The following is a 27,076-nucleotide window of genomic DNA, read 5'->3' as shown; positions in this document are numbered from 1 at the left end:
GGATTTTTATTATTTTCCAGAATCATATACCCAAGTCATTATCCAAAAGATCTGAAGGCCGACACAGTATCTCAAAACTGCCTTTTTTTTTTTCTGCATAAAAAGTAAAACCTACACATTCACAGCACGTCCACAGGACATCTTAAAAAACACAGTTAATAACTGAGCAAGATTACTGTCCTTAGGAAAAATGTTATTAATTGTGTGTGGTTTTAAGCAGTTCTGTAATTTCCCATTTCCAGACTCCAAAAAGCATCCAAACCTGGTTTGTTTACACATGCTAGCTGCCATCTCTCACATATAAAACAAACCACTTCATAATGCCAGTAGCTATGAAAGATGACAGCAGCACACACAGAAGCAGAAGATGTCAAAATCTGAGAGATCTGGAACTATGAACATAGATTACTGAAAGATGTAAATCTCACCTGCCAGATATGTTTAATGCTGCAACTACATTTTAGTCTTTCACCAGCTTCTTTTAAGAAACTACTCTCACAGCAACACTTCCAACTCCACAAGTGTCCAGCATTTCAATTTACATATCCACTTATAAAAGCACATCATACCACAATGCAGAAATATCTTCAAAAACAAAGCTTTTAGGATCTAATTAAAAGGAGTAGTATGGTGATGTCTGCCATTAGAAAGTTAACCAACAGGAGGCATTTTAAAGTGGTTTCTTTCCATAGACTCCAGAATTCCTTTTGTTCAAATCTCTTTATTTGTAAAGGATTCCCTGTACATGGAAGAAAAATGAAAGGATGTAGCTCATCGGTAGGAAAACTGATGCCAGCTGAAGCTCTTAACTTTCCATCTCCCCTCATTTCTGCTGTTTAACTAAACAGTCCTCACCATGGTAAGACAGTTTTTTTGGTTCTCGGTGCCACCACCGCACCCTCCATTCCCCTGCTGCAGCGTGTGGTCCCCAGAGGCCACCACCTACAGCACAGAGGTGGAAGGATTGCAGAACGTGACAGGTTTTTTTTATCAGAAGCCAACTGACTCCAAATCCTTCACCTGTGAAGGTGAAGGTGTCCATGACGATTACCAGATAATGCCACAGCCTTGGGCATTCCTATGATTAACATGTTGTGCTGCTGTCAATGAAAACCACTTAGAGCATACAGTGACAAAAGAGATCCCACCTATTTGATAGTGGCTCCTGTCTGTTTCATTGGGAAAACACAGTTTTACCACCTCATTATTTACAGCCTCTTTCAATGTGTAGTAGCACAATTTTCAGAAATTTTCTGACACAAAGGATCAACTATCCAGAGGATTTACAGAACTCAGCAAAAGAAACCTCATCTTAAGGAAGCTAGATTATTTAATTTTCATTAAAAATTGGAACAATTGAAATAATTGGTTGAAAACAGGGTAGGTCTGTAAGTGACAGCAGCCACTGGTACCTTCAGGATAGACATACATAATCTTGTATTAACATTCCTCCAATCAGTTATGTGCATAACTATCTTTATCAAAGCCGACAAAGTACAGGACATCACACCCCTGCCTCCCAAAATTGCTTACTAGGCTAAGAGCTAACAAAACCCCCCCAAAACCCCACCCCAACAATCCTAACAAGAAAAAAAAAAAACAAGGACCAAACAAACAAGCAAACAAAAAAAGCTTTTTGTTACTTACTTGTGTGTCTTAACACAGTGCTCCATACAACTTGCCAAACACACATGCATTGTTGAGGGGGTTTTAGTTTTTTTAGTAAACATTTCCAAAACACATTAAGAAAAAATATTCAAAAGCATGAAGATTTTACAATTATATTAGCAGTATTTCATCAATTGAAGCACATTTTGAAATAGGAATTAATTTTTTTTAATCCTGAGCAGTTTCAGTTTGGCAGAAAATATCTCAAAAAACTCTTTTCAAATCACATGAATATTGACTTTATTTCTTACTTGGTTGGACACAGTATATGCCAAAATAAATCCCTAACGCTGTAAGACGTGACCTTATTTTTTCATAGATCATGCCCTATTTGAGAGCAAGAGATTCAGGTTGCAAAAGGCAAAACAAATACAGAGCTGAGTTTTAAGCACAGCTCTCAGGGGATTTCTCACTGTAACAGCTCCATGCTGCCAGAGGCATGTATGGACATGCCCTAAGGTCTCTCTGGCTATCCTCCCAAGGAGGCAAAGCAGCAAAATGAATAGTACTTCTGCTATACTGTGTTTACTATATGTAAAAACATTCTTTTGCAGAGCATAAATTGAGGATTATAGTTTTAAACAACTGCTCCAGGGCCAGACTGAATACTTAAACTCATCTGACAAAAAGAAGAAAAGGAACTAGGGCTCTGTGATGCTGAATTTGGACACTTGATGCATATGGGGTCGTGAAATTCCTATTAAGCTTCTCAAACCTGTTGTTCTGACCAGGTGAACTACTATCACAACTACTTTAATAGCTTTGAAAAAAATGAGACATAAATATTAAAGGACAAACATAATTTGGGAGAAAGGTCCTACTCCATCATTTTTAAGTTAAACATCTACTGCAAGCAGAGTAAAATTCTTCCTGTGTGCCATGTGAAACCTCACAGTGTACACACAAAAAAACATTCAGCAGAAATTACTCGTGTGCAAACATAATCTTTCATGAAATGAGCTAGTAGGAAACTGGCCAGATTATAAAGAGTAAAAAGAGTGCTCCTCAACTACCTTTTAAATTTTGAAACACTAAAATTATTGTTGGTACAGCTTCACGAGGATGTCAATTTTATATTCCTTTTCTGACTGTCCTAGAAAAAGATAAACTGTACATGTAATTGGAAAATCTGTTATATTGCTAACTAGAGAAAAGTTACAAAGCAATCAGAACTTGACTCTCAAGAAAAGCCAGACCATACATATTCCTACTCTACATAAACACAGGAAAAAGCAAGTATTTCAGCACAAGGAATGGTTTCATCTACAAATAGAGTTCTATGTATTTTTACATATGCTAAGGGAAATAAGTATGAACAAATGGGAATCACACACCTGGAACAGTTTTTCATACCCAAGATATAGTCATTGTTTCTTAAATAATTATTTAGTTTTGAGAAGAATTAATTTTAGAAGACATTTATTTTAACAATAACAAAAGAAAAATCTATGAAAATGGAACTCTTTGAATGTGTCTGACATCAAGAATTCAATATGTTTGCCAGGCATTCAAGACTGATGCTGCAACAAGCTTTTTCAGTGGCACTGGAGCTGAGAGATCCACAGGTTCTGTACTTGGAGGCTCTGTAAGCAGTATGGTGACACCAGGTTAAAGAGAGCAGGCTCAAATCACCCTGGATAGGAAAGTACACAACCGAAGGGCAATTTTTGAGATTTGATGCTGTATGGTTTCATCTAAACAATGAGTAGGGCAACTAGATGGTAATGTAATACAGAAGCTTAACTACTTCTCCCCTGCTATCAGAAGGAGCAGGATATCTCCCACTATTCCATCCCTTCTGCAGAGAAGAATTTAAAAGCTCTGCCCCCTTTGGTGCTGAATTAATGCCTCACTGGATAAGACTCCACACCTGGAAGTGGAAGGAAAAGTAAATCCTTGTTTCCACCTCCATAAAAGAGCTAGCTTTTCACCTGGGAATGTAGGACCACAAACATTTAAATCTTTCAGGATACAGTGACTTACACTAGATAGGCAAATACATACTGAGGTAAAATTTCCAGGAACAGCTACTATTTCTAAGAGCTATTGGTCTCCTGACCATGCATAAATAGCAATAAGGTTAGTAAGATTAGTGTAGTTACTCCATTAGTGTAGTTACTAAACACTTTCTGTTTTAGGGAGTGAAACACAAGCATGCAAGAATAAAAATTTTCTGATTTTTTGACTGATTTTTCTCTTTTCTGTTAGATATCCCATTACAAAAGGAAGACATACTATCAAGTCTTGGTAGCAAATCCTGTTTCAGCCACTGTAGTTCATAAGCTTTTTACATCTGTTTTAACTACTGCCACTAAGTGCCAACTTATCCTTAAGTTTATCTCTTTTCTACTTTAGAAAGGTTCTCAGGGAAAAATCTTTTAATCAACAAAGTAAGAATCCTGGAAGTCACTAATTCCAACCATTTGTGCCACGATCTTACATCACCCACACTTTCACAAAGCCATCACGAAATCTCCCTTTATGCACCATGTAAATCAAGCAAAACCGAGCTGGAGTAAAACTAATATAGACCTCCACTTGAAATAACTGTACTTCCAATTAATGCTGATTACTGTTAGATTTAATATAAAAATTAAAAGCCCTCCCCTAGACTGGAACAATTGTGAAAATGGCAGCTGAGGCGGAATTAAAGGCACAGAGCAAGAAATCTGCAGTGAGTTTGTTGAAGCCACTACAAATAGGAAGTAGTTAGCAGAAGGAAAACCTTCCCTGTCAAATGGTAGATGAGGAAAGATCATAATTTTAATAAACTTTATTTTAATAAACTTTATTCCTGTTCCCCTTCCTCTTTTACATTCATATATATATATATATATATATATATATATATATATATGCAGAATGTGCTTAGGAGCAAAAGAGTGGAGCTTCAAAAATCACTCATCAAACAATTGCGCTACTTTTAATAATTTTTTAAAGGTCCTAAAACAAAGATCAAAAGGGAATATATCTAAGCATTTATATTCAATTCCACATTGCCTGATGACTAATTTGTAAAGAGTGCAAAAGTCTTCACAACTGCAGCCAGAATCATTCAAGGATACTTTGATATAATGCCACAAAGGATATGAGCAGGAAGGCAGCAGGAGTTACAAATGGCCAAGTTCCATTAAAAGTGCTAATAAAAGAATAATGGAATTTCCTTGTACTATGAATAAAAAGTGTTTGGTACAGGAGTATTTAGACATGGAGAGGAATATCAGAGCTTCTTGTTCATAGTTGCGTCTCCTTATTAGATCTTACTTGACTTGTTATTACATTTACCTTAAAATGCTTCAGTTCCAAAAAGCAACAATCCCATTCAAAATCTCATCACACAATTTTCCTTTATTCTTCATGTTTCTCCATTTTCACAGGCCCTTAATATCTGGTTTACCAATCCTTGTAAATAATGGGAGACTATCTACAAAAAAGTACTTTGAAGTGATGGGTTTAACTTGAAATTATATATAATTATTAAAATTATAGAATATACCTATTGATTGACAATATTTTTTGAAACCATAAATTTTCAAGCTGCTAGTAACTACAGAACTCTCATAGCAACAACCTATCTGATAAATTTTATCCATTAATTTACACACTGTACTTCTTTCTCATAGACATATGTGCAGCTACACACATTTATGCATATGTTCATGCAAAGAGGTGCACATACATACACACTTCTGCCACCTTCTTCTCCCAGATATAAAACCTAGCTGATTTTTCTAACGTATTTGGTACAGGGTCAGGAAGAGAAGAGGTAGAGTTCAGAACTTTCCTTTGAAATGTCCGAACAGCAACAGAAACGTTTCAAATCCTCTTTTGTTTTAATGGATACTTGCAAAATCCCACACACTTCACAAAACAGAAGCAGCAAAGACAGACATTTCATGCTGCTGACAAATTGTTAAAGAGTTTTGTGAGCTTGCTTAAAAAATATGCCCACAGATGCATCCAAGATCAGAGGAACTCCCCAAAAACATTTACAAACTTACTTAACTCTCCTTCAATCTGCTGCTTAATGCTCTCTTTTGCATAAGGTCTACAAGAACCCCATGACATAGTTATTGCACAGAAATGCTGTGATCTCTGTCTCTTGGCTCTCCAAAATCTTCTTGTAACAGCTTTATTTTTTTGTTTCACATTGCAATGTCTTTAGGGAAGTGACCTTTTTTTTCCCCATTTAATATGAATTATAATATATAAAATTTTTTAGGTTTTTTTTTTGTTTTGTTTTGTTTTACCAGAGTTCCCAGACTTTACAAATAAGAATCAAGTTATAATGTTTATGTGCATTTCTTCTTCTTCCCTCAGACAACCACCAGGCTACTAGTAAAGCAGCCTCTTCAAACCATGCTCCCAGAATCAATAGATAATTCACTAGTATCATGTATCTCAGGGCCTAATTGACACAACAGGCTAAGCAACATACTCAAGGGTAACACAGTTTCTAAAGAGAGAGCAAAAAAGAGGGGAATCCAATACCACATATGGTCACTTTGCAGGATTTAGTGTCAGTCTATAAATTTTTCTAGACTTCATGAAGTTAATGTCAATCATGGGTTTCACAAATCAGAAAATGCACCTTCTCAAGCTTGGCTTGAAGAAACAAAGAAACATCTATATGATAGCAAAATTTAAGTAAAATGAATACCCTCACACTTTCAATTTTATAACTTACTCTCATTTTTGTATTAAACATGAAATATAGTTATCACAAATGTTTGGAATTTTTCTTAACAACAAATATAGGTAGCATATTTTTTTCTTACCTTATGATCATATGGATTGTATGAATGAAACAGCTGGGACAGATCCTTTGTTCTCTGTTTTTTCTGTAAAGGAATATTAATAAATAGACCATATTAGGAAAGTTAGGGGAGAAAAAGAGACTACTGATTAAAAAAGCTGTATTCAGGTACAAACACATTCTCTCCCCACTTTGTTAATGGAACTGTAGGTATGAAGAGTGGTGTATGCAGATGAAGGACATTAAATATTAGAGGAAATAATTAACATATATATTAATAGTGTTAAGAAAATATCCTTAATAAATAATAAACACTAATCTGTGGAACATCAGTGGAATGTGTAAACAATTCAGATTAGTTTTAATTTTGCACAATAAATTATAAATAACATTTTAGAATACAGATAACAAAACTTAGAGATTAAGCTACAATCTTGCAAAGACTTGTCTACTATTCTAGCATGTACGTGCAGTCTTGCCTTATAGGAGATTAGGTTTAAAGGAAGTCAGTTTAAAGAAGAATAATTTATTATTTTTCTATTTCTTTTGATGCTAATACTCTCATTGCCTTGATTGTGGAAAATTAATAGGTGATATGCCATTTAATGCCAAGGCAAAGGGAAAAAAATTTCTTCCGTCAAGAGCATTGTTCAAAGACAAAACCTGCTTAATCCAGCTTCTACTGAATTTAATGAAAGAGCTTTCAGTGATTTCAGCTGATGTTAACAGACTCTCTCTGCTGCATCCTATGGAGTGGGGGCAGGGAAAAGAGACACCCTTCATCTTTAATGCAGGGATGAGTCACAAATAAGTTCAAAGTTTTATTATGTCAAAATCAATGTTTACTTATAGTTTGGGAAGACTATGCGTGTTGGAAAATGTGTTAAAGGCGAGACAACTGCATGAACTCCTTGCTTGTAGTTTGTACCAGTGTCTTATTTAGCCATCATTTCTGTGAAAATAATTTTCCAGCTAAATTGGTAGGACCTGTTCATGTTTTCAGCATGCTGGGAACTAAATAGACAGCTGCATGACTGTAGTATTTATTTTAACTTCTGGAAACTACGGAGCAATTTAGTAATTTTTGATTGTACAAGATAAACTATGTATTTCCTTTCTTTACACAGTTTTTTATTTTCAGTGAAGCATTCAGCAACTTAGTCATAAAAGTGGTAACTTCTGTTACTAGCACAAATTTATGACATCTGGATATTTCTGAATCATTAAAGATATCAGATCAATACTACTACTTTTGTCAGGTGTATATATACCTATGCTTTAGACCACCGAAGAGTCAAGAAAATAAATTTTTACTCATTACCCCTCTTTAAGGTGAGGGAGAATGGCAAATTTTGTTCTCAGTATGCAAAGGTTACTTCTGTCATTCACAATTCTATTCAGTTACTATAATTAATATCTAACAGGACTCGTTTCTCTGAGTTTAATACAGGGCTTTAAAACCAACAGAAGTTATATTAAGAAAGACATTTCTCAGTACAGACTTTCTCAGTAACTGAACATGCCTTTGCCATAGGAAACATCTCCTTTGATAGAAGAAACTTCACCCTCTAACCCTCATTTGATATTTCTTTTACTTCCACTGGGGAAAAAAACCCATGCTCAAATAAAAGCATCAATCCAAATTCCAAACCAATCAACCTACAGGTCAAATCACCAACTTAAAATGGCTTCTTTCCTGTTGTACCATTACACACAGTCAAAATGCTTAAAATACTATAAAGATGATTTGGAGAAATGTGATAATAAATTAAAAGGAGATATCAAAATGCTTAATAAAAATATTGCTTTAAAAACTTATTTAATGTTGTAACATGCAAAAAGACAAAAGCGTTTTACTATGGATTATGGAGGCCTTCACTGACCTTTCCAGGAAGAAAACCCTACGAAATTCAGAAAAAGTCTAATTCTTGCTTTTTTTCCTGAAGACTATGTCTCTTGTATTCATTTTGATTGCAATAGCTTTAATAACACACAATAAAACTGTATGACAGAAAACGTCTATCTTTCACTCTCAGACTTTCACCAAAATGCTGGCTACACACTCAGCTAGACTAGATGAAGAATGAAGAATGAAGATGGCTTCCCTTACACAACACACTGATAGTCTTCCACTTTATTATAGAAAATTATGGTTCCTTTCCTATCTTTCCACAAAAACTTTGGGTTTTGTACAAAACCAAAACACTCCTGACTAGGGAAATGCTGAAAATCCATAACACAGAAGAACATGGAGTAAAACTTCTTGTGATGCACAATGCATCTTGAGATGCAAAAATGTCCCAAAATTCCCAGGATGCCCCATATGCTTAGCTGATGTCAATCTAAACAGCATTTGACTGTTTTGTATGGACTCTGAATACACAGAGATAGAAATGCCTTAAGCAGAGAGTAAAGGTTGCTTAGTGATAATTTGTGTCTTTCTAGAACACCAAGTGCAGTTAAACTCAGACCTTTAAAAAACAGAAATATAAGACATTTCAAAACACAGAGACTAAGGACAGAACAAGGAATTCATGCTGCTCTAATGGTAACCCCTTCAACAGAAAGTACTTCAGGAAAATAATAAATTAAATAGCTATACCAAATGCTAAACATTGTAAACTCACACACGTATATTGCACTTATCTGGTGATCCTCTTTTCATACTCAGGTGATAATTACCTGTCTTTCAGATGATTTTAATGTAGTCTAAAACTTGTTTGTTTTCCTTTCAAGCATGGTATCGTAGGTCTACAATGTTTATTGTGAAGGAGAACTACAACATTGCCAAGGTATTTTTATTACAGATTACTTAGAAGCTACTTAAATGGAATATTGTCAGTTTTCATCTAGGAATAAAAGGGACAAAATTAGTCCCCAATATGAAGGTATTACTGATTTCCTTTAGACTTAATTTTCAATTTAATAAAGTCTATTTTCACCTTCAAAGTTCTCAATAATTTCAGCCTAATACTGCGAGAGATCTGCAGATTCTAGCAGTTCCATTGAAGGTGTCAGCCTCAATATATCGCCAGCAAAGTTCTCCTATCTCTGTTTTTTTTTGCTCCCATGATTTAAAATCCCTCCAGTAATTGGGGCTGCCTTCAGTAACAAGGACACATACCTGTTCTGTTCAAATATTCTTCTTTTCCTTCATGAGCACAGTGAATAAGAATGTGACAAGGCACCCAAATGAATGTCTTTATTTCAGTTCTCTTCCCTCACCTATCAATCTTCTCCCTCATTTCTCTTCTACATACTGCTGATCAGAATTAATAAAACAATTTTATATTGCCACTGGAACCTTATTTAATTTAGAGCTTATAGAGCATCTCACACCATTGAGCAAGCTAACAACCAATAGCAATATTGCATTTTTCTTTCAAACAAGTCTGGGAAAACCACAATACCTCCTTCTGCAGTGTCTAATGGATTACATAACTAAGAGTTAAAACCACATTAAACTTAGTGGGTGAAGGAAAAAATTAACTTTGACAGACTTTGGGAGAAGAGTGAAGCAGCTTTGTAAGTACTTTCAGTTTTCTTCATCAGTATAACTGAAAGCATAGAGACTCCAGCATAACAGACACTTGCAAAAACCATAAGACTGGAGCTTTCTTTTCTGAAACAGCAACATCTAACGCATTTTGTGCTATGGCATTCTCTAACTTCAGCAACATGCATTTTCTGACCAGTAACAAAGCTGTGTCCTTCTTTTTCCCTATGTTACATCTGTGATCTCAAAACTAAAAAGGCCTTGAGTAGTTCTAAACTCCGAACTTCCATAAAACAGAATGGAGTTGGGAGCACCCTATATAAAAACACCAACTGGACTAACTTTAATCTCCAAAGAGTTCCTTGGCAAAACATCAGTGAGTCATATTTAAAAGCCTTGCTTGGAGATTCAATCCATAAAGCCTTAAATCTATGTACCTATAACCACAATACAGATATGAGCCAAGCCACTGGAACCGCCATGTTATCAAAGTTTGCAGATTGCTTTTTGTTCTGCAAAACAACTTTCAAAAAAGTGATCAGAAACCAGTGAACCGATCTCTTTTGACCTTGAGTTATTCAGTGCATCACCCTCTTAGAAATGATCCTGAAAAAACCATTGTGCCCCAGCCAGATTTCTTGATAAAATCATCACTGGTGTTCATTATGCTCTTGCATCTGTGCCCTGTAAGGTCTGAAAGGGCAGAAGTGACAATACAGGCCTGACAAGTTTTCTGCTTACTATAGCTAACTCACTTCTACTGATATGCTTCCTGTCTTTCTGATCACATCTATAATGAAGCATACAAAATAATTTGGTGATTGGCTAGTCTTTTTGATCTAACCTACCTGAATTACTATGTTAAAACAGACTCACTGTTCTACTTCAATTACTGACACACACACATGTTCAACTTGCTTTAAGAAATGACTTTCCAATAATTTTTGATCCATACATTGAAAATATCACATCCTGTATAGTGTGTTATTCAGCATTCCCCCTCTATGTTACAGGATAGCGGACATTTTTTCCAACTCCAATTAATGACAGAACTATATATTGATAATTCATTTTGTATACTCTTATACTGAGCGATTCTTTCTAAAAAAATAGAACAGTTTTATGATTTCATGCAATGTGTTTCTCTCTAAAACAGGAAAATATATAAAATTTTACACACTTTTACTACCATTACTACTAGAAAATGATTGCAAACATTAAAGCAATCCTGACCTCAGGATTATAGCAACACAAATAGTCATGGTTTAGTCTAGTTTACATTTTATGTAGAGATTCTGATTTATGGAAAATTACAGATATTTTCAAAAAACAGCACAGGATCTTCATAAGAACATCTGCCAACCTATTTGAAAATAATTTCTTGAAGGATTCATTTTCAATTAAACCATGTGCATTGCAATTTCATCCTTATCTCCCATATAATTTCAGCTATGTAATACAGACTCTTCAAACCCATATTGCTGAATTTTATTCCTTCTGGTACATTTCAGTTATTTTAATTTAGTTTAGTATTAATTTGTTATTCTTGTCATTTTTCATTAGAGAGATGGGCAAATCACCAACCATATGAAGTTTAACAAGGGCAAGTGCCCAATTTTGCACCTGGGATGGGGCAACCCTTGTTATATGTATAGATTAGGGAACGAGAGGCTGGAGAGAAGCGCTGTGGAAAGGGACCTGGGGGTCCTGGTCAATGATATGAGTCAGCAGTGCCCTGGCTGCCAGGAGGGCCAACCCTGTCCTGGGGCACATCAGGCAAAGCATCGCCAGCCGGTCAAGGGAGGGGATTGTCCCGCTCTGCTCTGCATTGATGTGGCCTCACCTTGAATGTTGTGAGCGGTTTTGAGCACTGCAATGTAAGAAAGACATGAAGCTATTAGAGAGTGTCCAAAGGAGGGCAATGAGGATGGTGAAGGGTCTGGACAAGAAATTATACGAGGAGCAGCTGAGGTTACTGTTGAGCCTGGAAGAGAGGAGATTGAGGGGAGACCTCACTGTGCTCTTCAGCATCCTTGTGAGGGGAAGAGGAGGGGGAGGGACTGATCTCTTCACTCTTATGATCAGAGACAGGACTCAAGGAAACAGCATGAAGCTGAGTTGGAGGAGGTTTAGGTTGGGTATCAGGAAAAGGTTTTTCACCCAGAGAGTGGTTGGGCACTGGAACAGGCTCCCCAGGGAAGCGGTCACAGCACCAAGCCTGACAGAGTTCTAGAAGCATTTGGATGATGTTCTCAGGCACATGGTGTGATTCTTAGGGATGTCTTGTGCAGGGCTAAGGGTTGAACTTGATGATCCTTGTGGGTCCCTTCCAAATCAGGATATTCTATGATTCTATAAATTATGCAAAATTTATTCTGAAGACTTTCACAAAGAAATTCTTAATTTCAGAAAAGGCCTTCAGCACTTGTTTATCTTAATGGTCCTTAAATTGAGTATAGTTTGTAAAATGCTCTGTCTCACTTTCGGTAGATATTTATGTCTGAAATTCATAAGAAATGTCATAATCTATGTGAGGTGGGTATTTTCTTAGGATGTCTGATGTAACTGATTAGGATGACTGTTTAGCTCAAAAAAAATTTGTAGGACAAAAGTATCTGACAGAAACTTGGCCTGGGGTATCAGCCATATTTCAAATTAGATTGACACTAAATCAGAAATAAAGTGATTGGTCACGAGGGATAGACTGATTTTGAATAGTTATTGCAGCAAGTAACACAATAATATAAACCAGAATGAACTGAAAAGTATATTTTAGTAATGAAAAGTAATTTTTACATATACCTATTAAGCTCAGGACATACATGGGCTTACATCCATACACCTAGGAATGACTTATCTGCAGGGCACTCTTCCTTCTTATCATCTGGTGAGCTATGTGTGTGCTCTATCACTCTATCACACACCAGCAGCCTTAAAAGCACCAGGTTTTCCAGCACCCTCAGAAGAACAAAAATAGAAGTGCTGCAGAGGGCACAGCATGGTACAAACAGTGAGCAGCAAACAATGCTCACGTGCTTGCTGCATGAGAGAGATCAAATGTGTACCCACTACACACAAATTCACCAGACACATGAAAATGCCCCGCACTGTTTTACCTTAATCTATTATTCAGTCTTCCACTCTACTTCCAGTTTTTCAGCAATTCCAAGTTCCCAGATTTTTAGCCCAATGACCAGAGATGCAGGCACAGCAAGGAAAACAGCAAAACATACAAGTTCCAAAGCACTCATTGACCTGATTGATTGTGATGGCTTTGAAAGAGTGTACTGGGATTATCAAAGACAGATGAAGTTCAAGGAAGGGTCACCAAGAACCCATCTCAGGATATTTCAGTGTCCTCTTCTTCCAAAGCACATTTTATGGGCCATCACAAATGCTACATTATTTGCAAATTATGGACAAGCTTAGTTACCTCCATGATACAAATTAATTCGCTATCTGTGTTAAGTCACAAACTATTAGATCTAAACCACATTGTCATTTGAAGAAGTCCGGAATTTTGAAAATTTTTCTATTCTGATGCCTACATCCAGTTTAATGGAATAATTTATGAGCAATAGTTCCTTGTGACTACAGGTGCTGGCATTGTTTCAGCTCTGAGCAGTCTGGTTTATAAAGTGAATTAAAAGTCCAAATTAAAAAATCGAAGTTTTCAGTATTACATAAGTTACGTAGCTGTAATTCAAGCAAATATTATAAAAAGGCACAGTTCCATGGTTCTTCCACTTCACTATGGGCCAATGAAGTGGATAGAAGGACAAAGCATATCTAATCTAAACATCCAGTCACCACAGAGGGTCTTTCTGTATGAGCTTGTGTGAATGGGTTCTATACGCAACTATAGATTTGATGGAGCTGTAACAGAGAACAGCAGGCCAAAGGCAATAACATTACCTGATGAAAACGTAGCAAGTGAAAATTTTCCAAGGACTAATAAGCTCTGAAGACTAGCACTCATGCCAAATCTGCAATAACTAACAAATTCAAGACAACAACAGCCTGTTCAATCTGCCCAAGGCCACTACGACCAATAGCAGACAGAGACTCGGACCACATCCAGGAGGGTGGTGACTCCTCTATGGAGAAGAAGACTACAGGATTTCATTTGTACCCAAAGGAATACAGATCCCCCTGAGGTATTTTCCAAGCACCCCACCTGGAAGCCAGAGGCTGACCCTCCCCATCTGAGCACACAGCTGCAGCTGGCCTCTCACCCGCTGCTCCTCTGGTAACCACAGGTGAGCCTGCGAGTGAATGCCGGCAACTAAACAAATGTGTTGTGCAAATAGTTACCTGCTTCTAACAATAATGGCTTGGTTCTACTAATAACAGAAGCTTAATGAGTAAAAGGTGTTTAAAGAAATGTTTGGTTCTCTCTCTGTCTCACTTTAATTCCCTCTCAGGGAAGAGGGAGTTTACAAAACAGTCCTTAAACTTCCTGTAACACTCTAACTTGAAGCCCCAGATCAAAGTACATAATTCATAATCACTGGTAAAGGAGAAAGATGCACAATTTTCAGCTTTTATTGCCCTCATGTCAACTAACTGATCCAATCCTTGTAAATAATGGCAAAGGCTTCCAATATACTCCATATATATATATATATTCATGGTTTGTACTTTGATTTAAATATAACAGAAATAAAATAAATTTATGCATTGATTTTACCCTGATGCCATGTTATATAAACTTCTTTTGCAGAACAATGTTATAATCTTGAAAATTTCAATGAACTAAGCTCAGGTGGGAAATACAGAATGATATACACTTCTGACATTTATAAGCAAGTGCCATAGATGCAAACCCATAAAAGCCTACCAAAATAATAATTAAAAAATAATAATTAAAAACCCCCTCCAGGACACCACTAGATTTGTGTCACTAAATTACATTTCCATATTTTTTTTATTTTTTTAATTTTTCTAAGAAAAATATTTATAGTGAAAGGAGAAATTTCCCTGAGACGCTGCCCACATGTATATTTATACTGGAGATAAAAACAGTTTTCTCCCTTAAAATCAAAGACTCTTCTACCTTATCTGTGAGAATATCTTCCCTCCCTTCTATTCTGCACAGGAGTATGTGGTGTTCCAAACTCCTGATGCCATGTCAGCTTCCTTGCAACTAAAAATCTCACAATAATATCAGACTTTTCGGACAGACTCACGGGGGGAGGATGACAGGTCATGAATGCTCATGGCCACCATAAATCTTACAGGACTACAGTTTCCAAAAAGTAATTTTTTTTATACTGAACTGTCAACATGTGGGCTGCACATGGCTGCAAGTACCAGCCCACAAAATTACATGACTTTAAGAGTACTTTCATAATCTTTGCAAATTCTGTAACTATTTCAAGCTTGCCAGTGAATTTTAGAAAGAACTTTGCCTCTTCCTCCACGTGCATATTCTCCACATTTCACTTTCCAATGTTCCTTAATTATTTTTCTTAACAATATGGCCTAGATTGAACCCGTAGCCATATTTTACTTTAATATGCTCAAATTTTCAAATTGGATTTATAAAGTTCATGAGGAAGCTGTTGGTAATTTTCATCCCAATTAGTGCCTGCTGTAAAAACAAAGCAAAATTAAAAAAAGTGGAGCACCAACTTGGTTTCCTAAGTGTATTTCCAATCTAGCTTTGAATTTTGACTTGTTTTCTCAAGCAAGTGAGAAACAAGCAGTTGTGCTCCTTGAAAATGTAAGACTTCTATTCTACCAAGTGTCTGAAGTACACCAGTGTAGGATTTAAGAGCCACAGCTCCAGGCTAGAGTAAAAATAGTTTTGTCCTTTCTCAGGGGTCTGACTCTGCACAGTCCAGCTGTTACTGTGCAATTTAACTCATTCCCCAGATTCAGCTATGAACTGAATTTTCAGCAGCTCCATATGCAGATCATTTATAGCTTTCCAAAAGGGTACAACCTATTTTAAAACCTACCAGCTCAACTGTCTCACAGAACAACAAAAACAGATTTTCATTTCAGCACCTGGTCAAATAACTTGAAGTGGTATGAACTCTAGCTGAATCTAGCTCCAAAATAAAGCGGTCTTTAAACTTTTGTAAAGTTCTATTTAGCAGCTTTGTCTAACCACAAAACCCCTATTCACAGGTAATTACCTTCCTTTGAATTCATTGCAAAAACCCGCAGTTCTGGCTACACACCAAATGGTGAGCACTGGGGTAGATTTAAAGATACAGCATAAAAGTAGTCAAATGTTTTGACCGTATTTCAAAAAGGGGAAAGGAGGAACCTGGCTTTCATAGGTCAGCCAGTTCATATAGTTTCTGGAAAAAAACCACCAGGGAGGAAAACATGCAAAACTATTTGTAACCATCTACAAAGTAACAAAAAGAACCGACACTGATATGCCACTAACCAACAGATATCCTAATCAAAATAAATCCCATCAGAGAATAACCGGGTTTGTAGATGAGAGAATTCATAGCTATCTTGGTGGTTTGTAGGGCTTTCTGCAGTACCTCACATGTTTTTCTCATAAAAATCAGAAGGGAACAAAATAAAACTACTAGAAAGCAACTTGCTGGAAAATGTTAACTTGGAATACTACAATAGTTCAGTGAAAAATATGAAGAATTATATATTGTTTTTTTTCTTCATGGTCTGCCTTCCCCTCCAGCATTCACATTTTTAACTCCCTGCTCCCAAAGTTGCCATAAAAGTCTTCACTCAGGTCTTTATTCTGGCAGAATAGCAAGCAGTAAATATAAGTGCACCGCTGAAAAAACAAAGTTTAGTACAGAGGTTCAGCAGTCGAACTCAGACATTAATCAGTCTTGGCTTCTCAAACACGTGAAGTACATTCTGCATGTTACACCATGCATTATTGCATGTGTTGGGGAGGGGGGATATGTGTCAGGGGCCAAGAATCTTTGATACAGCAGAAACAGTTACCACAGCTGCATCTAATTCCTGGGGCATGTAATGCCATTTAGTCACAGCACTTAACAGGGGAGCTCAAAGGTAGTGATGGTAGGCTGGAGTAGCAGTACTGCTGAATAAGTGGCATTGTTCCTTTTTCTACTCACTTTTTTTCCTTTTCTCTCACCTTCTCATGTCCCCATATTTTGGAAAAAGAATATCCCTACATAATCCCATTGCATGATCTTTGGATTGGTCACCGTTAAGCTAAGGCAAGAAGTATTGGTGACTCTGCTATGCCCATATTAGAAATTAGATGGTTCCTTCCTTTCTGGGCATTTAAATCACGTTAACTAATTAACACCACCCCAAGTTGCACTCTCTCACCTGCAAGTGCTTAACAGTGCCACTGGTTCTGTCAAAAATCACAGAGTACATGAAACCCTATCAAGGTATTTCTAAATCCATCCCAGATAGCGGATGAATTCTTTCCTTGCCTTAGCTCTAACCCTGGCTTCCGTAGGCACACTGTGCTACATCACTACCCACTAACATCCAAAGCATATGTTCAAAGGCAAGAGCAGTCCTCAATGGTCATCTTTCCCTACTGTCTGCTCAACAGGGAGCTTACCAGCCTGTTCTTTGATGGTACACCTACAAGGTCCAGCTGTGCTAGCTTTCCTTTAGAGTTCTGAATAGAGCATAAGGTGTCCCTTGTACAAGCAATGCTGTGCCATTTGCTGTCCTGCTGCCTGGAGTTAAAAAATGCTGAAGGAGAGGACAGCTAATATTGCCCAATACAGGACCGGTTATTTCTCAATCAGGCTGGGACAGTCTAGTGACAGATTGACAATTATTTATTTTGAATAGTTAGGAGCACATGAGCTACCACGGAAGATTCAGCTGTTTGTGTGTAGAGATGCATGACTACAACACCTGTATCCATCCAGCAAAGGAGGAATTAAACATTATACTGTATCCACTGTATCCCAAGAATACCTATTGCTAGTGCCTTGTAGAATTTCAATCAAAGAGAGATATGGTGGATCTGCAGCCATTCAAGTCACGAAAGTGTCATAAAACTTCTTGGAGACCTCCTAAAGGGAAGCAAAAGCAAAGCAGTCTAAGAAAAATAGGTAGCCATCATACAATAAGGGCATAAAATACAAGATGGTTGGTTTGCTCCCACAGAAATGTCAAGTACAACTTGTCTGGCAGACAACACTGAGAAGGTGTACATTGCATTATGCTATCCTTACAGAAAAAAATCTCAGTGCATTATGTACTGCTCCTTCAATTGATAAATATAATGACAGATCGAAGTGACAGTTTGATTAAACGGAGGGGGACACGATGTCTGATTATAGATAATTTTTTTCTACTAATAATGATGAGTATATTAACAGTGTGCTCCTTTTCTAACTCTTCTGATTCTCTCTCCCTGGCCATGGGGGAAGGGTGAGTGAGCGGCTGCATGGTGCTTAGTTGCCAGCTGAGGTTAAATTACATAAAACACATAAAATGCCCACTATGGATGAAATTTTAGAATCAGGAGAATTTTTGCTTGAACACAGTATTTGTGGGTAGATGGATGGCAGAGGGGCAAACCACGTGCAGTGTGCTTGGATGGACATGGTACATTCCTGTGGAAAAGAAACAGACTGTAGGCCTGGCTGTCCTTGAACAAAAAGCTAGCCTAGGGCAAGTACTGCTTGCGACGAAGGCTGCTGAAAACGGAGCTTTTGGAGAGTGGTAGACACTTGCAGACACTTTGTCCACCATGGACATGGCATGCTCATCACTCCCTTCATGTACTGAAAGACTTCAGTAATTCCCCACTATAAACTATAAAAGACAAGATAAGCACCACACAGCTGCTCATCTGCTCCTCCCTCCTGCAGTGGAATCGGGGAGAGAATCAGAAGAGTAAAAGTGAGAAAACTCATAGGCTGAGATAAAGACAGTTTAATGGGATAGAAATGGAAGAAAATTATAACAATAATATCCTCCTCTGGCAATATTCCAAATTACAGTTTGATTGTCCACCCTCTCTATCAAGTGAGGAAGAAGAAAAATTTCAAACGAGGCCTTAAGCAACAACTAGGCTTTGAACAAGGGGACTGTTCATGCAGTAGTCCTCAGGCCTGTCCAGACAGGGCAAGACGGAAAAAATGTGCTCTACACCACAGTTGAGTAAAATGGTCATACCTGGAGCCTCTGGCAGAAAGCACCAGGGGAGCCTCTAGGTTGACTCCTAAGGTGGTTTTGGAGCTGGAGATACAAAGGCTCTGAAGCCTGCCATACCCCAATGGAAAAAGAGATACTGGCAGGGGTTTGAGCTGCTTTGGAAGTGGTTGGTACTGTAGCACAGCTCCTCTTAGCATCCTAACTGGCAGCATTGAACTGGATGCTCAAAGGACAGGTCTCCTCCACACACCACCCAACTGATGCTACATGGACTAAGTGTGTGGCACTGATCACACAAAGGGATTGAACAGGAAATGCCAGTCATCCAGCAGTCTTGGAAGTGATCATGGACTGGCAAAGATGGCAAAGATTTCAGTATTGCCAGAGAAGGAGGTGATTCGTGTTGAAGAGGCCTCGCATTGGGTGCCAAAAAGCACTCCTGTGGTTTAACCCCAGCTGGAAATTAAGTACCATACAAAGCTGCTCACTCAATGCTCCCCACCTGCCCTCAGCAGGATGCTGGAGAGAATCAGAAGAGAAACAGTGAAAAAACTCTTGGGTTGAGAAAAAGACAGTTTAATGGGACAGAAAAGGAAGAAAATAATAATAATAATTATAATAATGATAAAAGAAGTAGAATATACAAAAACAAGGGATGCACAATGCAATTGCTCACCACTCTCTGACCACTGCCCAGTCAGTTTCCAAGCAGCTGTCCCTGGCCAGCTTTTTATACCAAACATGATGCCACATGGTATGGAATATCCCTTTGGCCAGTTTGGGTCAGCTGTACCAGCTGTGTCCCCTCCTAGCTTCTTGTACCCCTCCAGCCTTCTTGCTGCCAGGGCATGAAAAGCTGAAAACTCCTTGACTTTGTATAAACACTGTTTAACAACTAAAAATATCAGTGTGTTATCAACATGATTCTCATATTAACTCCAAAATACAGCACCATCCCAGCTACTAGGAAGAAATTTAACTCTATCCCAGTCAAAACCAGAACTGTTATGAAGTTTGTAACTTGGTTATTCACCTCAGTATAGTAAGTATAGTGCTTAATACATCTAATACAGAGAGAAAAATTTAATGAGACGCTTCAGAGGAATTAAAGTAACATTCAGTAGCTGAGTGTCTAAATTTTCTAGGTAGATAATATACAAAAAGATGGAAGGAAAGAGAAAGTGAACATGTAGTCTTACCTAGATATCACAATGCCTTTTTTTAAAATCTAATAATTACACCAATAATTGAAACTGAATTGCTTACACTATTGAAAATAAAGATTAGAATCCACACTGCAGTTAATGGCAGTGTAATCATGAAGCTGCAGTCACATTACTGCTCTCAAAACAGCTGCCATCTATTATTCTCAGTAGAGATTAACCTAATTGTACTTTACTATGATTCTTATTTTCAAAATGGCTATTTCCTCATGTAATTTCCAAGTGACAGAAGTCAAGTTGATCCTGAGATGACAATCTCCCCTAATGTTTCAGAAATTGTAATGGATCAGATCACACAGGACAGAGACAAAAATTTCCTTGCAAGTCCCCACATGAGTAATAGCTGCCTTGAAAAAATAAAGAACAGAGAAGTTAAAATTATCAAGAACATAAGGTGTTACACATCCTTAATTTTAGAAAAAAAGAGTAATTTTCACACTTAGAATTAAAGTATTTTGATCCTTTGCAATGCAGCTAAATATGAATTCCCTACCAAACACATCTAAATCATGTTCTCTTAGATTGCTTATTATATTATTAGTTTGACTAGAATCTGTAATTTGAGTTATACAATTATCAGCACTATCATTTTTATAATTAAACACAGTAAATAAACGGATAAATTCAGATATATAATAATAATAATAACAATAATAGCAGCAATAACAATACACAAAACAGCATTTCCTCATTAACACACTTTAGAATGAGAATTTTCTACTGATAGCCCACTAGACATAATGAGCATCCAGACTCATCTCTGAAACAGTTTATTTAGCAATAGGTAGATTAAGATGGGGGCAAAGGCAATGAAAAATATGGGATAGTATTTAAGTTCTGAACAACATCTTGTCTTGTTTTCCACATACATGACTCAGCATCACTGTAATTGCTTATCAAAAAAATAAATCATGCCTAGGTTTGTTCTAACTTTTCTCTAAACTGGAGAAAATATTTATGGTAAGCATAATCTAATTGATGGTTACGAAATGATGAGACCATTTAGACAGATGTCTGATTCTCCATGGACATTCTTTCTCCAGGAGAATTAAGAAAGGCCTGCAGCCTTAACTGTTTTTTCTGAAATTATGGTGGCAGAACCGTCCATCTAGATTAGTGTCATCTGCCCTTTTAGAAAAATACTGGTGCCTGTAAGGCTTTCAAAGATAAATTATCTATGTGAAGGGATGATTCCATGTTGAGCTACTGATTCTTTTTCTATTAAGATAAACTCAAATGGGGATCTTCTCCAAAAAGGCAATTACATTTAAGATCTCAATCCAAACTATGCACTAAAAATTTGAAAATACTAAATATTACTGTGCTTAATATTCTACCGATTGTCCCTAGAAGTCATAAGGTCTTCTGAAAAAAACTAACCTAAAAGGAACTGACATGGCAAATATCTTATTATTGTGGCTGTGATACTTGAGTAGAATCACTGAAGTTGTTGTGAACCTGAGTTGGAGAAGCGGAACTCACTGAAGTGGAGCAGTTTGCAAATAACAACAGATCTGTCCGCTGCAGAAGTATTGCAAAACTGAAATAACATAGCACATACATGCAGTCTTGAGAAAAAAAATCCTACAAGAATAACAATTGTCAAATAACTTGCTCGCTGGTCCAGCATCTGTAGTTAAACAATACAGTCAAAATTCTTTTCCTATAAAGAAATCCTACCAACAGATCCATTGCAGAGGATAATGTTATGAACATCCTGTAAAAGCACTAGCTCACAAGTTCAGACTGGTGATACAACATACCACATGCACACTCAGACACTTGCATGGGCCACTTGTATGTCAGTTCATGTGCTATTTCTTTCTGTAGGCAAATGCAATAAAATGAATTGACTAACATGGATAATATTTTACTGGAGGATGAAAGGGTAAGAGTGCATAATGTGGATGATCATGTGCTACTTCCTTTTCCTAGCAGAGAAACATACGTAAGTTACCCTAGGCAAGGAATGACAAATTAAATGCCTGTCCATTCTCGGCAAAGCAGGAAAGACCATCAGCTGCTGTCTAGAAGTAATGTGAATATAAAACATAAGAGATTAGCACAAGCTCTTCCTGCTCTGTTTGACTAGTTACTCTCCATTTCTCCTAAGAGATAAAAGAACAAAGGATCTCATAACACAGGATTTTTGAAGGACTACAGGGGGGAAAAAAAAAGAAAAAAGAGAAACAAAATCTATTAATTACAGATTTTCATCAGCCCTGGATTAGAGGCCCCATCTTCTTTGAAGGTTCTAATTCACTGAAAGCAATAAGTACTAGTGCTACAAAGAAGAAGAAAGAATGTAAAACTGGGTTAAATTGACAATTACCATTTTCCAAGTAAAACTTCTAACCACAGAACAGCTAATGTTCTTCTAATAATTTAGCTCTTCACATACTGTCTCCCCATAGCACCCAGTTAAACACAAGAGGGTAAATTAACTTAAGCTCTTTGTACCTCTTGTGAAAATAACACGTTTCAGAAATTGTGAATGAAGGAATGCAAAACAAAAATATAAACTGATGTTTTGATTTTTAAGCTTCCTACCTTCCAAAAACTAAATTTCCAATTTTTTTTCATTTACCAAGGTCTATAAAAAGCATTCAAAACTAACAAAAATAATGCAACAGTGTGAGTTGGTTACACTAAGTAGACTATCTCAACAGCAGCTACTTATATTTGAAAACTTACTATTTCCTGTTATGAGATGGTCTGTAGTAATTGAACAGTCATTGCTTAAGCTGTACTTCTCTAAACAACAAACTGAAAAAGCCGAATATAATTTCATTTTATGTCTCCACCAGCTGACACATCCTATGGAATTCATGGTATATACTGAGTAATCAGAAATACTTTGTTTAGCTTTCAGACATATAAGCAAAGGGATACAAGTTCTGCTATACTGTTTTGACTTCATGCTGGTGTACCAGGATACATACATTGAAAGAAACAGGTTTTTATTTAAATTGATTTACATTGCTGGCTGACTTTCATTCTTACACTGAAAGGAAATATAAATGTTATTTATGCTGATAATAATGAGCAGAATTACTACAGGCATCAGTCTTGTATACTTTCCTGTTTTGAGATTCAGATTACAAAAATAACAAATTTAATTTTTTTTAAATAAATCAAATCATGCCTCTAGATATGATTGCTATTATTATTGCTTATAAATAGCTATTTATATCAAGGAAAATACAGTCAATAGCCATCTACCCTCTATATCAAAACAGGCTGTTTTCCTCATGGGAATTTAAAATGAGAATGTTGGCAGTCAGGAAGTGTTGAAAGGAAGGGAAGGAGAGGAAGGAAGGGAAGGAGAGGGAAGGAGGGGGAGAAGGAGGGAGGGAGGCAGGCAGGCAGGCAGGAAGGAAGGACAGAGAAAGAGAGAGAGAGAGAGAAAGAAGGGGAAGAGAGAGAGAAAGAAGGGAAAGAGAGAGGAGGGGGTAAAGAGGGAAAGAGAGATAGGGAGAACAGGAACATGAAGGATTAAATGCAATTTTCTTAATGGCCTCTAACATGCAGGCTGAAGGAAGTAAAGTTTACGAGAAGAGTATAAGGAGAGTCTCAAGAAGTGGCCTGCAAATTTGATATTTGACAGATAAATCAGAGACTAACATTGCTCTATTAATAACATTTTGCATAATTATTCACAATAAGCTTGAGATTGATGGAGTCACAGAAGTCTTAAAATGGAAAAAAAAAATAATACTTGTAATCAATCAGCTATTGCTCTTGGTACGCATTCACCCCAAACTTGATAGAAAGCAGACAAGACCTTCAGTACAACCACGATTTTACCCTTCCTAACAATCTGAACAAGTCACATATATATGAAAATGCATTCAGTGATCTAGCTAACATCTAAAGGCAGTTCAACAATCAGTCACTTACTGGACTGAAATAAACCTTAAACTGAATTGTGGCACAGTTATGTAGAAAAATCTCCATTTTCATGTACATGCTTTATGTATTAAAGGCATTTGAGTACACTGTGTACAGCAGCATAAGAAAATGGATCTTACCACTGCAGCTGGAACTTGAGGCATTTTTGCAGCTGGTGTTCCTGGGCGTGGGTAAAACTGATTAATAAACAAGCTTGGAAACCTGTACTGTTCTACAAGTTTCATTGTTTCTTGAAAATCTTCATCTGTCTCTCCTGGAAACCCACAAATGATGTCTGTAGCAATTGTTATTCCAGGCACTCTGCAAAGAAAGTACAAAGGAAAACTTAACCAAGGAATGTAAAAGTCTTCCTCCCTTAAAAGCTCATTTACACAGACTTACAACTCTTCAACTTTAGCTACAGAAGTTAAGACCTAAAATGATTTTTGGAAAAAAAAAAGAGATTTTAACACCATTGCTTAGTAATGAAGGATGCATTTGGTACTCAGTTGAGAGTGAATGGAATAAAAGAAAGATATTGCAGCAAATATTGGATTAGGATTGTGACAGAAGAGTGAAAACATCTGGATCAACACTTCCTTCATTCGAAATTAGAGGTGATCAGTAGAGCTCGTTATTTCTTGAATTCTAATTGTTTAATACATAACATTTAAACTGTTTGAGACTTAGGTGCTAGAAAATATCAACCATTTAATGTTTTACAATGCTGCTATCAGAGTAGAACAGGATATCCAAAAGAGGGGACTGGAGTCTCCCTCCTTGCAGATATTCAAAAGCCATCTCATAACGGTCCTGTGCAACTGGCTGTAGGTGGCCCTGCTGGAGCAGGGGGGTTGGACAAAATGAGCTCCAGAGGTCCCTGTCAGCTTCAACCCTTCTGTATTTCTGTGACATGGCCATAAAAAATGAGTCCTACAATCAAGAGATTACTGCATAGTACTTCCAGAATACCCTTTGGGACCCAGGAGATATCAACTCAGTTTTCCAAATCTGACACTAGTCAGCTGGATGACCACTGCCTTGGGAGAGACTGTAAAGCCACAGCACTGTTTTGTATTCAGCCTGCTTGTGTAGAATGGCAATAATGGTAACATCTCCTGCTGAGCACATATAGTGCTCAGTGCTCCCTACTGACATAGATGGGACTACTTTCACAAAGCAGAGTTGATTCTACACTGTCAGTAATGACAATGGAGAAAATATGATTTATGAGGAAAAGTAAGAACTCTATAAAGATATTTGAGGTATGTGACTTAAAACTGTCCCTGTTTCAAGTGGGGGAATAGATGAGATATCTTCCAAAGGTCTCTTTCAACCTAAATAATTCTACAGTTCTTAGGTAGGCAAGGGAACAGCTGAAAGAGATTCCTTTAGGGGTGAATGGCAGAAGGAGAACTGTCACAACCAAAGCTCACACCTGATCTTAAGAAGGGATCTCCAAGACTGCCCCCAACATAAAGAAATGGCTGGAAGCTTCTATTCCCCTCTTCAGGACAAGAGAATGCAGAACTGTAAATACCAATGCATGTAGTTCAAACGACATTTATAGAGCATTTGAATAGCCAAAGAGAACTATCATTTCCTATTATACAGTACACCACCACAGAAAAAAAAATAATGCTGTGATTACAGTGGGTGAAGAAACTTGAGTTTGAATAACTGAAAGAAACAGCTCCTGAAACAATGAGCTCTACTGGAAAAGGTGAATCTGTTTGCAAAAGATCCAAGAAAAGGGAAGCAGAGAATACTGTTCTTATTAATTTGATTAGGTGCAATATTAGAGCATAGTTTATATTCACCACAACGGCCTTCACACAAATAGTACATGGTAGTAAATATATCCTAGTTTGTTTTGGTTTTTAACTTATATAATTTTTTGGTTTTTTTAAGTATTGGTAATAAGTTTATACTAAAGCAAATGTCCTCCTTTTAATACATGTCTGCATATATAGGTAGCAGCATGGGAATTTTTAAGACATATTATTAGAAACTTCTTCCACGTTCTCCTTATGAAAAATCCCCACCAAAGAAACCAATTTCTATCAATTTCTTTCTGTGTTGATGAATTCAGACTCCACCATTTGAGATGAAGTTAAAAGATGGCAGTTGAATGACAAATCAAAACCAGTAAAAAACTGAATATTTTCAAGGACTTGGTTCACTAACCATAAGTGATAAACAGAGGCTGAATATTGTACAGAACAGCAGAAATCTCCAGACCTCTTGGCTAAAAAGCCTCAGTTACCACTGCTCTTTTAAGACTGACAAATGTCATGGTATGAAGTTCTCCTTGATATCAACAGAATTCATTAGCTTTAAGGACCGAGTGAACAGCAGCATCTTATTCTGCAACATGATTTTTTTCATATCATAAATATCTTGTGCAGCAATAGTTAGCTCATGGAAGAAAGAGTACATTCCTTTATAAATCAGTACCACCTAACATCAGCTGCCATGTCTCAGAATATGAACAGAACATTCATTACGTTTGACAAAACCATTATAATGAAGTTATTTTAACCATTTTAATGACACTATTGGCAACAGTCAAAGCATTTATTACCAATGGTAGTAGTAATACCATCCTTTATAAAGGCTTGGTTGTTTCTATAGCAACATGAATTATAAGGTCCAATCAAGCTAGATACAATAAAATATGCTCTTTTTCTCCATAACACAAGTTGTCATTCAGTTAAAAGGAAATTACATATTTTAAAAATTCATAAACTCTACAAATGTCTGAACTCCATTTGCTGATAAGGTGTTAATTATCTTAGTAATTAGATTTATTCCTGGATGGAATTATTACACACAAAGAAAAGCTTGGGTATGAAAAGAGAATAAGAACCACAGTGTATTCAGCAATAGCAATTAATTACAGTTCAATCCAGTATAACTGCCTAAAATATGACATTGCACAGTGCATTT

At 36.9% G+C, this 27,076-nt stretch overlaps 1 protein-coding gene across 1 annotated transcript in view; it reads right to left on the bottom strand.

The window, feature by feature from the left end:
- CDKAL1 (CDK5 regulatory subunit associated protein 1 like 1) overlaps nt 1-27,076 on the bottom strand; it is a 412,737-nt gene that overhangs the window by 91,717 nt on the left and 293,944 nt on the right. The window contains exons 12-13 of the mRNA XM_017808582.1: nt 24,268-24,448; nt 6,447-6,509 (exon numbers count right to left, since the gene is read on the bottom strand). Coding sequence (XP_017664071.1) covers nt 6,447-6,509; nt 24,268-24,448 — 244 coding nt within the window. The remainder of the gene's footprint in view (nt 1-6,446; nt 6,510-24,267; nt 24,449-27,076) is intronic.

The sequence above is a fragment of the Lepidothrix coronata genome, unplaced genomic scaffold (genome assembly GCF_001604755.1).
Source record: "Lepidothrix coronata isolate B3197 unplaced genomic scaffold, Lepidothrix_coronata-1.0 Scaffold23, whole genome shotgun sequence".
Classification (NCBI taxonomy): domain Eukaryota; kingdom Metazoa; phylum Chordata; class Aves; order Passeriformes; family Pipridae; genus Lepidothrix; species Lepidothrix coronata.
This window is presented reverse-complemented; position numbering and strand designations above follow the sequence as displayed.